The sequence below is a fragment of the Peromyscus californicus genome, unplaced genomic scaffold (genome assembly GCF_007827085.1).
Source record: "Peromyscus californicus insignis strain IS unplaced genomic scaffold, ASM782708v3 Scaffold_2__1_contigs__length_46816999, whole genome shotgun sequence".
Lineage (NCBI taxonomy): Eukaryota > Metazoa > Chordata > Mammalia > Rodentia > Cricetidae > Peromyscus > Peromyscus californicus.
The window spans coordinates 5849044-5862137 of record NW_026294540.1 but is presented as its reverse complement, the minus strand read 5'-3'; the positions used below and the strand labels follow the sequence as shown (position 1 = coordinate 5862137).

The 13094-nt window shown below is 55.0% G+C and overlaps 1 protein-coding gene across 4 annotated transcripts in view; it reads right to left on the bottom strand.

The window, feature by feature from the left end:
* Positions 1 to 13094, bottom strand: part of Pxn (paxillin) — a 55154-nt gene that overhangs the window by 6802 nt on the left and 35258 nt on the right. For 3 of the 4 annotated variants that reach the window (XM_052755132.1, XM_052755133.1, XM_052755135.1), the window contains exons 2-6: positions 4626 to 4852; positions 4239 to 4348; positions 3768 to 3904; positions 3474 to 3675; positions 2298 to 2433 (exon numbers count right to left, since the gene is read on the bottom strand). In XM_052755132.1, the coding sequence (XP_052611092.1) occupies positions 2298 to 2433; positions 3474 to 3675; positions 3768 to 3904; positions 4239 to 4348; positions 4626 to 4852 (812 nt within the window). Of the gene's footprint in view, positions 1 to 96; positions 931 to 2297; positions 2434 to 3473; positions 3676 to 3767; positions 3905 to 4238; positions 4349 to 4625; positions 4853 to 13094 lie in introns of all 4 variants that reach the window. The other variant, XM_052755131.1, reaches the window with a different exon arrangement.

The window sequence follows — 13094 nt, the reverse complement described above, 5'->3', positions numbered from 1 at the left end:
GCAGACATTTGTAGGGCTGCATGCAGTTAGCAAGGAGTGGCCCACACTCAAGTCCTGCCAGGGTCATGCCTAGTGGCTGCACAAGCTGGTGCCTGCCTGGCCAGCGGTGGAAATCCTCTCCGAGGTGTTGGGTGTGCCCAGGACCACGGCATGAGGAAACTCCAGCTCTTCCTTCCTGGCCTCCAGAGCGGCTTCGGCGGTACCTTCTGGGTTCCTTGGGTTCTCGAGTGCCTGGGTTGGCCCCTCCAGGCTTCCCCTGCAGGGGATCTTTCCACCTAACTGCTGCTTGTCAGCTGGGGCATGGCAACTGCTTCCTGGGGCCCCTGGTTCTGACTGTGCTCGCTCCTGCTGGCCACATTCCTTGGGGAGACTCCAGGTGTCTGGGAGGACAGCCTGCCTGTCCACTGCCACAAGAGCTGGCTCAGTCCCTTCCTGAAAGCTGCAAGCCACTCCATGAGGAGTCTCAGGCCTGGATGCTGTCACAGCCTGTGGCCATCTCCAAATGGGAGCCACAGTCTCCTCTGAGCACACGTCGTTGGCCAGTAGCCCCTGAGATCCTGTGCTCGCAGCAGGGTATGGAGTGTGGCAGAGGGGAGTCCTAAAGGGCTCACTCATGGAGTCCATGAGGTCATTCCTAAGCCGAGCCTGGCTCTTAACACCAGATGATTGCTGAGAACCCTCCACAGAAGGACACCTTGAGTTCTGAGTGTCAGATGTCCCCTCGAGACTGACCTCATCAACCTTTCTGGGAGCTACGGAAGGTAGAAGGATCTGACTATTTCCTTCCCTGCTGAGGATCTCTGGGGTGTGGCCTCCAGGGGAGGATTCCATGGGAGGAGGAGGAGGAGGATGAAGAAGGGTGAGGGGTGGGGACGGAGCAGAGCTGGGCAGCAGCCCCTGGGAGCTCAGCACCACAGCAGAAGAGCTAGTCTGGAGGAGAAAGATAAAGGCAAAGAGAGAGACATGGGGAGAGAGGTGAGGCGACAGGCGGGCACACCCCGAGTGTTCAGAGAGCCGCCATCCACACCGGCTGCAACACTAAGACACAGAGTCTTTGGAAAAGGGTCCAACCCCAGAAGTGCTCGCCCAAGCTCCGTGTCCTCGCACCTTAGGAGATCCGGGCAACAGAAAGCGGTCACAAAGCCACACTTACGACGTCACCCAGAGTGAGCACCAAGGGGACTTATGATGAGCTGCATGATGGGGAGAGAGCTCCAGAACTGGTTCCGGGTGCAAACCAAGGGGAAGCAGGCTCGGGCACCAGCCCCATGCTCCACCCACCCACCCTATCTCCCAGCTCACTCCAGCTTCCCTGTATCTCAAGTCCTCTCGCTAGGGCTCCAAAAAGCAGTGTAGCTTTCCTCGTGTGCACTGGGCTACAGGTCTAAGGAAGCAAGAGCAGCCTTAGGGGACAGGCACCAGCACAGCCAGTGCCGGATCCTGACTTGCTTCTCGCTGGCTGCTCGTCACCATAGCAACAAGGCTTCCGAGCCCGGACTCCACCCACCACCCAATCTCCCACCTCCATGTGAGCTCCAAGTATGAGTCCAGCTGAAGGGAGGCAAGAGGCACTTTCTGGGCCAAGAACAGACAGACCGCCTGGCTCCCTTCTCACATTCCCTAAGGTGTGCCCCAAAGGTCTCTGGCTGACCCATGTGGAGCTGAAGTCAGCAACTACTGGCGAGTTCTGTCAGTATTAATCCCTATCAAGGTACTACATCTTCTAAATAAAACATTGTGGGCTGGCAGGCCTGGACAGCCTGGGAGGGGAAGGTGGGACACATCATGCTGACCGGCCAGGCCCTTGGCAGGTTAGGTTTCCCACAGACTGGGGACTCGGGCCTTAGAGAAGAAAGTGGAGAGTCGAAGCGAGCCGCCTGGAGACGCTGGTAAATCCCATCCCCAAGGCGAAAAGAAAGCGGGTGTTCTGAGGACAGCTAGCGTGGGAGATACTGCTCTGGGGCGAGTGACCTCTCAGGCATGGGATCCTGATCCCACGGGGCCCAGCAGGACACACCCTCCCTCACCAAGAGCAGCTATCAACACAGGGCTCTTTGTCACTGTGTCCCAGCCTCCTGATTCCCTCGACCTGGTGGCGGGGATCACCAGGAGAGGGAGGAATGTCCCAGCTAAAAGCGGCTCTGATTTCTCTGCCTCCACTGGCTGCTAAGGAGCTCAGTCTCCTGTACTTACTACCAAGCCACTCTCCCCCACGGCCCTGAGGAGTCGAGGGCCATACTGAGGTAGGGTGAAGGATGGGGGGAGGGGGCAGAGAAGACAGAGGGATGGCAGGGCACCTTAAAATCTGACAGCGAAGCCATGAGCTCGTCCAGCTCCCTGGTGGCAGAGGAGGCTGAGATGCGTGTCTGCTGCTGGCTGGAGGTGACGCGCTGTGGGCTGCTCATCTCACCCTGGTTCACAGTGATGGCCGGGCTGTAGGGCGGGCATGGTATCAGTGTGGAGCCCAAGGGCCAAGCCCAGGCTTCACAGGGGACCAACCACATCAACACCACCTCTGACTCCAGGGAAGGCCACCAGCACCCAGCACCTTAGGGATCCCCATCCCTGGGAAAGAGCTACTGGCTAAGAAACTGCTGAGGTGAGGTGAGGTGAGCTGAGCAGAAGGCAGGCAGGTGGCTCAAACAGCACCCCTACAGGAAGAGAAGGGCAAGCTCCCCTGCCGAACACATGGAGCACCACTGTGTACCCTCTACAACACTGTACACAGATGAGAGATTATTACACATAATAGGCAGGTGTGGTGGGCTGAGGCAGGAGGATGACTACATAGTAAGTTCCAGAACAGTCTGGGCTACAGAGTGAAGCCCTGCCTCAAAATAAACAAGCAAGACCTGATGTTATCAGGTGTTTCCTGTGAGGGCCACAGTTACAAGTCAGTCCCCCCAAACATTATATACTATTTGGCCTCCCTCTATTTACTGTGTGGAATCATCTCCATTATACTTGTCTGCTCAACCTATTTTACAGTTTACTTCGTATTTTTGCGCCACAGTTTCAGGTAGCCCAGATTGTCCTGGAACTCTCTTATACAGATAGCCCAGATTGGCCTTGAACCCGCGATCTCCAAGTCTCGACCTCCCAAACGCTGGGATTGTATCCATCTATCACCATGCCTCACTTTGGGTTATTCCAACTTACAGAGGGAAAGTAAGACCTGAGAGCTGACTGTAGTAACTGGTACAGCAGGATTTAAAGCCTGTGGTACATCAGCAAACCTGTGCTAACCGTCTGAGCCACAGACGGCCTCTGCACGCACAACACCTGACTCTGCTGACTGATGGTGGCCGGTGTGGCAGGGATGGGACCCACGCGGCTCACACTGTACCCCCAGGGCCTGGCAAGGAACAGACACTTGAGGGAACAGGTGACTTCAGGGCTGAGCGACAGGTACCACAGCCTGGGGAGACTTTCAAGAGCTCCCCGAGCCTGGGGAGAGCCCAGTGGGTACTCACACGGGGCTGGGCACAGAACTCTCCAGTTCATCCAAGAGGCTCTCCACGCTGGGCCGAACATCCTCCAGGCCCCGGCCTCCATTTCGCTTCGGCTTCTCTTTCATCAGAGGTCCCGTTTTTCCTCCCAAGGAATTATTGTTCTCTGGGATGCCATAGAGAGGGCTCAAGGCTCCAGGCAGCGGGGGGCTTGAGTTGGCCTCATCTTGGAGAGAAGGAGACAACATGGTTGCTCATCCCTCAGTCCTCCAGGAACCCGAAGGCCGGCCCACACGTAGCCTAGAGCCCCAGTCGTACCTGCAGGGAAGCCTGGAGGGTTATGCTGTACAGCATTCAGCTCCAGTAACAGACGGTCAAGTTCGGAGAGGTTGCTGCCCAGAGAGGAGCTCATCACGGTAGGTGAAGGCTCCGCCGACTTCTGCTTGTTGGGGAAGCTTCGAGAAGCAGAGGAGAGAAGTGAGACGTGCCTGCCTGGCGCTGGATGTGGCTGGCAGGCCCCAGAGTCTCAAGGCCCCAGAGGTGGAATGTTACAAAGTCTCCTCAGCGAGAGCGGAGGGTAGGGAAGGAATGTGGCCAGGGGAGGAGGAAGGAAACTTGCTTCAGTTCCTCAACTACACAGATGCTGCGACAGCCCAGCCTGTCGCCGCGACACAGAGAGGGCAGGGGGCAGCCTGGCAGGGCCTGGCAGGGCCTGGGGGCCTTCTGTAGTTAAACCCATGGCCCTAGGGTTCCCCAGGAGCGGGGCTGACGCAGGGGCTGGCTCTGTACCTGTACACGTGCTCTTCCTCGCCTGCTCGGGAGCACAGAGAGCCGTCCTGGGGGTTGGAGGCACCGGAAGCTTTAGCACTGGAGCCGAACACTGGCGACGGGGACGGAGGCTGCGGAAGAGAGAGTCCTCAGGCCTCCCTCTCCCCACGGAGACACAGGAGCAGCCGGCCACCCCCAGGCAGCTCCTGCTCACAGCCTGCCTCACCAGGGAATTTCCACAGCTGGTCAGGTGATTAAGACTTGGTCACTGGCCCCTCACATGGTATGACTGGGACAGCCCAGGACCCCAGTCCATCCCCAATGGCTTACCATGTCCTTGGCAGATCAGCTCCTTTTACCCCTAAGTGCTCCCCACCCCGCCCCGGGCTTCTCAGACCCCCGCCTTACCTGCTGGTGAGTGTATCGGTTGCCACTAGGCTGCCACTGGTCTAAGGGGTCAAGGATCGTGCCATTGAGGGCCTCGCTGGATGGGGGCGGCGGGACAGGCGGTGGCACTGCAATCTCCTGGTAGGTGTGGTTTCCAGTTGGGTAGGAGTAGGGGGGCTCCTCTGACAAGAACACCGGCCGTTTGGAGATATGGGAGGTGGTCGATTCCAAGTCTGCCAGCAAGGCGTCTGCAAAGAGAAGGTGTCCACCACCGGTGAGAGCCGGCCCTACTTAGGGGCACTTCCACGGACAGTGCCCTGCCTGCCGAACTGAAGAGGTCCTGTCTGGCAGGCATCTGCTGCATCCACAGAAGTGGCCTGGGGTTCCCACATCTGATGCCCTGTCCCCTCCTCCCTCAGCGGTGAGGTGCCTGGCTCTGCATTCCTCCTGACAAGGAGGTGCTGCTGCCTGGTGTAAGCAAGAAATGCCTGCTGGAACTCTGATTCCCCCCGCAGGGCAACTGGGAGAACCAGGCGGGAGGAGCCCCAGAGTCCTGTCACAGCACAGGGAGGGGCTGGGGGACAGGGCCGGGCCCTCTCTGAACTTCCAAGCCTAGGCTTCCCCATTCTGAAGGCAGGAAGTGGCCCTAGGGAGCACCTGTCCTCCAGGTGGGAACAGAATTCCATGCTCTAAGCTCCTCCCTAGGCCCCAGGCTATGGGTATGGTATGTAGAGAGGTCAGGCTGGCATGAGGCCAGCTCGGCAGTTGCCACCCCCTCAACAAGCTGGGGGCAAGATTGCTCTGCTGAATGCTTCTGCCAAAGCCTGGCAAGCAGCCCAGCCCTAGAAACTCCAGGGCCCCGCGACTCTGCTTTTAACACGGGGGTGGGGGTGGGTGGATGGGGGGTGGGGTCAGCCCTCGAACGCAAGTTGCCATTACCCTGACGTGCAGTAGCCAACAAGGGGCCTAGGCTCTTGATAGGAAGAGCGCAGCTGCGGGGGCAAGAGATGGAGGTGTTGCGCCTTCCTGCCGCATGCCTCCCGTCTCGGGGCCCTCCTCCACAGTGCCAAGGCCTGGGTAGAGTCCAGCCCCAAATGCCACACCCTCCTTCCTGTACCGCTCCCAGACTTGTTCACTCTCAGCTTCTGGTGACCTGCTTCCCAGGCCCTCTCCGGTGACGATCAAAAAAGCAAAGGCTGCGTTGGTCACCATCTACTAGGCTCCGTGCGAGGCATCTGCACACGCGGTCACAAGTGCCCCTTCTGGTGACCTCAGAGGCCGACCTGTTCTCTTTAGAGCTGAGGAAAAGGAGGCTTGGAAGTGCCCCAGGTAATAAAGCAGGAAAGGGCAGGGTCCCATGACTCCTCAGACTCCCCAAGCCCCGGACACCAAGCCTGCAGAGGCTCAGTGGTTACAGTGGTAAGGGGTACCAAATCTAAGGAGCTGAGCTTCCTCCACGCCAGGGGCTGCAGCTCCCTCAGCTGTCACTCCAATCCTTGCTGGCACCCTGTCCCCACCCCATTCCCACAGCAGAGAAGAGGGAAGCAGGGACCTTACCGAGGGCCTATGAGGCCATGCCCTCTCCTAGCGGCCCCGATCACCCGTCACTAAGGTGGGCACACCTACCCTTGGCTCCTGCTGTATGGTTGGATGAGAACTTGTTTCAAGGCCAAGACCCTGGGTCCCGGTCTCCTGCTGCTGAAGAAATTCTGCTCCTGTGGCCCCTCCCCCTCCAGGTCCCCTGGAGGAGCTCTGACTTCCTGCCTCCAACAAACCGGAACTACGGGAGTCTATCTGTGTCTAGGTAAGGGCATAAAAGGAACTAATGTCCAAAGCCAATCCCAGAGGCGTCTCTAGGGCCACACCTGCTGTCCATTTCCTCTGGGCCCAACCCAAAGTAGGCGGAACCCCTCGCCCCTCTACCTCCATTGTGGCCTGAGCCTGCTGGGAAACGCTGCAGGTTTCAAAGAGCAGGCCACAAATACAGCCCTGCTGGGACTGGCAAGAGCAGTGGTCAGTCCTGAACACTTACCAGGATCAGGGGTTCACCTGTGGAACTTGCCATGCCCCCCATCAACACTACCATAGAGGGCTAAGCTGAGCTCCCCACTGCCAAAGCTGACTAAGGGAAACGCGTTCCCTCCGTTCCAAACACTCCACAGAGGACAACAGCCTTCCCTGCTGGACAGTGAATCAGGGATTCCACTGCCCACTCATCAAGGCCCCGCACCCTGCACCCATGGGGTGAGGCTGTGTCTGGCTTTATTGGTTGATGGGCTGGATTCTGCTCTGATTCCGTCCTTTTTCTCTATCTTTCAGGTACTAGAGAGAGAGAGAACCTGGAGCCTTGTGCCCAGTAATGTCCACCACCAAACTACACCCTACTGCTCGGGGTCTTGAGACAGGGTCCTGTTACGTCAACCAGGTGGCCGCAAACTCTCAATTCTCCTGCCTCAGTCACCACATCCAGCTTCCACGAGCCTTTTTCGTTTGTTTATTTTCTTGTGTGTGTGTGTGCGTGTGCGTGTGTGTCACGCTCACCAGTGCATGCCTGTGTGGAGGTTGGAAGTCTGTCAGGTATGTTCTTTTATCACATGCTCCTTTATTTTTGTAGACTGTCTTTTTACCTTTTTCTTTTATACTGTATATGTCTGGGGTATTTTGCCCACGTTTGTTTATACACTGCGTGTGTGTGTGTGTGTGTGTGTGTGTGTGTGTGTGTGTGTGTGTGTGCCTGGTGTCCACAAGGCCAGAAGACAGGAACTGAACCTGGGTCCTCTAGAAGAGTAGTCTGTGCTCTTAACCATTGAGCCATCTCTCCAGCCACTATTCATTCATTCATTCATTCATTCATTCATTTTTAGCAACATGTGGGGGCGGGCAGTCATGACACCTTTGTTGGTTGCCTGGTTTTCTGAGACAGGGTTTCTCTGTGTAGCCCTGGCTGTCCTGAAACTCGCTCTGTAGACCAGGCTGGCCTCGAACTCAGAGATCCACCTGCCTCTGCCTCCCGAGTGCTGGGATTGAAGGCCCAGAAGACAACTTAGCAGAGTTGGTTCTCTCCTTCCACTTTACATGGATCCGGGTACTAAACTCACGTCACCAAGCTTACAGCACCTTGACCCACTGAGCCATCCTGCTGTTGTTTTAGAGACATGGTCTATGTCCTCCTGGCTGTCCTAGAGCACTATGTAAAGCAGGCTGGCCTCGGGGGCTGGAGAGATGGCTCAGAGGTTAAGAGCACTGGCTGCTCTTCCAGAGGTCCTGAGTTCAATTCCCAGCACCCACATGGTGGCTCACAACCATCTGTAACGAGATCTGGTGCCCTCTTCTGGCCTGCAGTTATACATGCTGTATACATAATAAATAAATCTTTAAAAAAAAAAAAAAAAAAAACCAGGCTGGCCTCAATACCTTGTTTTTTGAGACAGGGTTTTACTAAACTGGCTGGCCACCATGTCCCTGGGATCCACCTGTTTCTACCCCCACGGCACTGAGGCTCTAGACACACACCGCCACACTGGGCTGTCACAAGGGAGCAGATGTGCTAAACTCAGGTCCTCGTGCTTGCACACCACACACGTTATCCACTGAGTCACCGGCCGCGATTGCGGCTTCCTTCCTTCCTTCCTTCCTTCCTTCCTTCCTCTCAATCTACGGAGAGGTTCGGGGCCAGCAAGATGGGGTAGCGTGTTTGCTTCTGTATCTGAGGGCTCGAATCTGATAGACCCTGAAACCCACATGGTAAAAGCAAAGAACAACTGCTGTAAGTTGTCCTCTGACCACACACACACACACACACACACACACACACACACACACACACACACAATCAAATAAAATATAATTTGAGGGGCTGGAGAGATGGCTCAGAGGTTAAGAGCACTGACTGCTCTTCCAGAGGTCCTGAGTTCAATTCCCAGCAACCACATGGTGGCTCACAACCACCTGTAATGAGATCTGGTGCCCTCTTCTGGCCTGCAGTCACATATGCTGTATACATAATAAATAAATAAATCTTTAAAAATATATATATAATTTGAAAGAAAAGGGGGGCCTGGAAAGATAGCTCAGGTGTTAAGAGCCTGCACCCGAGTTTGTTTCCAGCACCCACATCAGGCAGCTCACAACCTGCTCTAGGGGTCTCTAAGCCTCTGGCCTCTGCAGGCACCTGAGCTCGAGTACACAAACACACGCAGACACACACTCAAACACACAGTCAGAAAGAAATCTTTACAAATAAGAGCAGAGAACCACTCAGAGTTTACAGAGGAGCTATGTGGGGTATGGACAGTAGATGGGAGGGCCAGGTCCCGAACTCAGGCCTAGCTCAGCTGTGGGCCTACTGACCTCATCTTTAAGGCCCACTAACCACTCAGGTGTCTGTGCTGGACCTCTTTTCTTAAAAAAAAAAAAAAATATATATATATATATATAATTTGGGAGAGATACTTCCATAGTAAGAACACCAGCTGCTCTTGCAGAGGACCTAGGTTCAGTTCTCAGCACCCACAAGGTGGCTCACAACCACCTGTTAACTCTAGTGACAGGGAAAATCCAACACCCTCTCTCGGACTCTGTGGGCACTGCATGCATTTAGTGCACCTACATACATGCAGCAAAACACTCCTACACATAAAATAATGTTATTATTTATTTCTGTGCATGTGCACATGTCAGAGGACATGAGAGCGCGACCTCTCCTTCCGCTCTGCGACAGGGCCTGCACCTCATGTGAGTTTCTGTGCTGGGATTGCGGGCGCACGGCGCTGTATCTGGATTTACGTGGGTGCGAGGGATGGAGCTCAGGCTGGCGGGCTTGCCTGACAAATGCTGTTACCCACTGAGCCGCCCCTCTGGTCCTCATTGTGAAGAGTTCTTACTCTGCGGTATTGGTGAGGTTTATTAAGGGCCGGCCCACATGAAATGCATTAGTTGTGACCTCTTTTACTTTGTGACATTCCTAAAAAAGACCCTTGGTTTTTTTGTGAGTAAAACCTGGGTAAGATGTGAAGACAGCCAGGACCAGAGCCACAAAACAAGAAAGGAGCACCCAGCTGGGCGTGGTAGTGTTAATCCCAGCACTCAGGAGGCAGAGGCATGATGATCTGCCTGGTTTGGGGTCAGCGTGGTCTACAGAGTGAGTTCCAGGACAAACGGGGCTACAGAGAGAAACCTTGTCTCCAAAACAAACAAACAAACAAAAACTGAAGAAGAAAAAAAAGGAGCATTCAAAATGCTCTGTGTGTGTGTCTCACGGAGAAAGCACACTATTTCCCAATTTCCTCCAAATGTTTGCCTACCTGAGAGAGGAACTTCAGCAGGTACCCTGAACAAGCACAGCCTCTGACATGGCTTCCTCCTCTGCACCCTCAGTCCTTGCCTGGTGGCTGGAAGAGGACTTGGGGTCCCCATGCCCCAAGGCTCCCCACAAGCTGCTAAAGGAATATAGGAAGCAGCCAAAACCCAGACTGCGCGCGACTCTGGATTCCTATGCTGTAGATGCCTAGCATTTCCCGTAGGCAGCAAACTGGTTAAAGGCTAAAGTCCCCTTGAGCGCAGCAAACTCCTCCCTGGCTTGAGTAAACACAGCCAGAAAGAAGCTCCGCAAAGGAGTCTGTCTACCTGCCAGGAATTTCCCCCAGACTTCAGCCATGGCTACAACCTTTGCCTAGCTCTAAATATACACAGGGTACTGGAAACTCCTTCACCTCACACCCAACGGCCCCTTCCTTTAGCACAAAGGTCAGACACAGACCCACCACTACCTGCATCCTCCTCACATGCTAGAGAGACCTTAAACTTCTTCAGCATCACACTGCTCAATTGCTAGGTCCAGGCCTGACACCATCTCAACTCAAATGCAGGGCCTCACGCTTGAATCCACAGAAGAGGGAAAGCAGAGGTCACTGAGCAGGACTATGCAACCCTGTGTACGGAAGGGCAAAGAGAAGGTAGGCAGGGTGTAAAGTGCCCAGCGGGCCAGGGGCAAAAATCACTGCACTATGCACTACTGAGTAAGGGAGCGGACCATCTGCCGCTGACCACCAGAGGGAGCCAATGGTCCACCACCTTTCTGCCACGGGGCCTACCCTCAAGCAACCGCAGAATTTTCTTGCTGAGTTGGGGAAAGACTAGGGAGTCCCCAGCTAGAGTGAGAAGTTTCGGTCCCAAGACAAGCTGGCTGAGCTCGAGGCACAGAGCTGGCATGTAAAGTGGTCTGAGTGCCAAGATCCTGGGCATGTAAACTAGGACATACGGAGGTGTGACTGAAGGGCAGCATGAAGTTCAAGGGCCCCACAGGCGCAGGGACACAGTCAGTCACTTCTCTCTGCAAATGCAGGGTGCAAGCGCCCCCATTTCTATTTTAGAGCTGTGCCTAGCTCAAGCAACCGCTCAAAGCAATAGCAGCTTCAGGCCAGGAGGCTGTTCCAAGGCAGGCTGGGTAACACAGTGCACAGGTGGCCAGCCGAGACAAAGAGGCCCTCAGCCAGGTGTGGCGACACACTCAGTAGGCTGAGGCAGGAGGACTGCTGTAACCAACAGGCCAGCAGCCAGAGCTACATAGCAAGACCCTGTCTCAAAACAAAGTAACAACAACGATAATCGTTAAAGCAACTAGGCTCTAGTAACTAACAGAGACGGAGAGGTCTGCAGCCCTTCACACGAAGGCAAGGGAGGTGCCTCCGGGCCCACAGCCTACCTGAGGAGGAGCTGACACAGGGGCTCACCAGACTGCTCTGACCACATTCCTCGGCAAATGCTGCAGCTGTGCCCTCAAGTCTCCATGCCAGCACAGAGCTGCAGGTGCAGGGACCCCGGAGTCCCCTCACGCCCCCAACATGAGGGGTGTCTCCCAGACCACCTTCTGAGGACTCAAGCTCATCAACAGATACAAAGCAATCGGTAATGGATTAAGAAATTCAGTGGGACTAGAAAACAGCTCAGTGGTAGAACACCCTCCCTCCCTCCCTCCCTCCCTCCCTCCCTCCCTCTCTCCCTCTCTTTCTCTTTCTCTCAAGGTTTTAAGTTTATTTACTCGAGGAAGAAGAGCATTCAAATGCCCAGGTGTGGATGAGCGGGCCAGAAGACAACTTCCGGAGAGTCAGTTTTCTCCCTCTACCATATGGACCCCAGGGACTGAACTTAGGTTAAGTACCTCAGAACTTGGTAGCAAGTACCTCAGAACTCTTGTTTAGCAAGCCAGGGTTCAATCCCTAGCACCTCCTCCCTCCCCCCAGGTCCCCCACCCCCACCCCCGCTCCAACACAGAGCAAAGAAGTCAGGGAGGGCTCTTACACAAGCTGAGCCCTAGCGTGTCTTAGGTATGTGATAAAGAGCACAAGCTGGGCCCTCCCTCCTGGCAGTCCCTAGCCGTCTTAGGTATGTGATAAAGACTGTCAAAAAAGCAGGGTCCTGACGCTGACCCGGTGCCAAGGGAGGGGAGTCAAAGGTCCACCCAAGATGATTCCAGCTATGTGGGAGAAGGGGTTGGGCCTGGAGCTCTTCCCCTTACTTCCTGCAGGCCTCCGGATGGTACAGCCTGCATGCAGGAATTTGGAGACACGCGGCCGGCCTGCTCACTAGCTGAATGGGTGTCTCCGACACCTAGCTGGACACGCGTCCCGGAATGTCATCATTTTCAGCACAAGACAGGGATCAAACAAGAAAACAGGCACAAAGTGACACTTAGCAGTCAGTGACTGGGAGGTGCTGGGCTGACAGGAGCTCCTGCCAGAGGAGAGGAAAGGACCTCCCAGTCTGAGGACAAAGAATGCCCCACGAGTGTGGGACAGCGCAGGCAGGACCCTGGAGGGACACCTCCTGTGATGGCTATTCTTGGTTATCTATTTGACTACATCTGGAATTAACTAAACCCAAGCGGCTGGGCACACTGCTTTTCCTTAAGTAAATCACTTGAAGTGGGGAAACCCACTTTTAATCTGGATCTTTTTTTAAATTTTTTTTTTGAACTAGCACCCTCTGTAAGAGCAGCTATTAACCACTGGGCCTCTCCAGCCCCTCATCTGGAGCTTCTGAGGTGGGAAGGTCCACCTTTAATCTGGGCCACACCTTCTGCTGGCAGCCTGTATAAAGGACATGGAGGAAGGAAGTTCTGTGCCTGCTCGCTCGGGCTCTCACTGGCAAGACCGTTCCTTCCCTGGCATTAGAGCCTACTTCTTGGGGACTCTGGTGTGTAGAGGACACAGGGTCCTTGTGCTCACAGATAAGCACTGGAAAACCACGAATGTGAACGGTGCAGGCTGTCTCCTCAATGGAAGAATGTGTACCTGTTTTCCACCAGAAGGCTGGGAGTGGATGCAGTCAACAGCCTGGTGATCTGTGCTATCTGTAGGCAGGTCACACCCGAATCCCCCAGACTCTTCCCAGACTTATCTAGAGCACAGTTTCTCAGTCAATAAAACCCATCCCTAGGGTTGAGATGTCACATGCACTTTGTAGCTTGGTGCCTCTATGATGGCCTAGGCC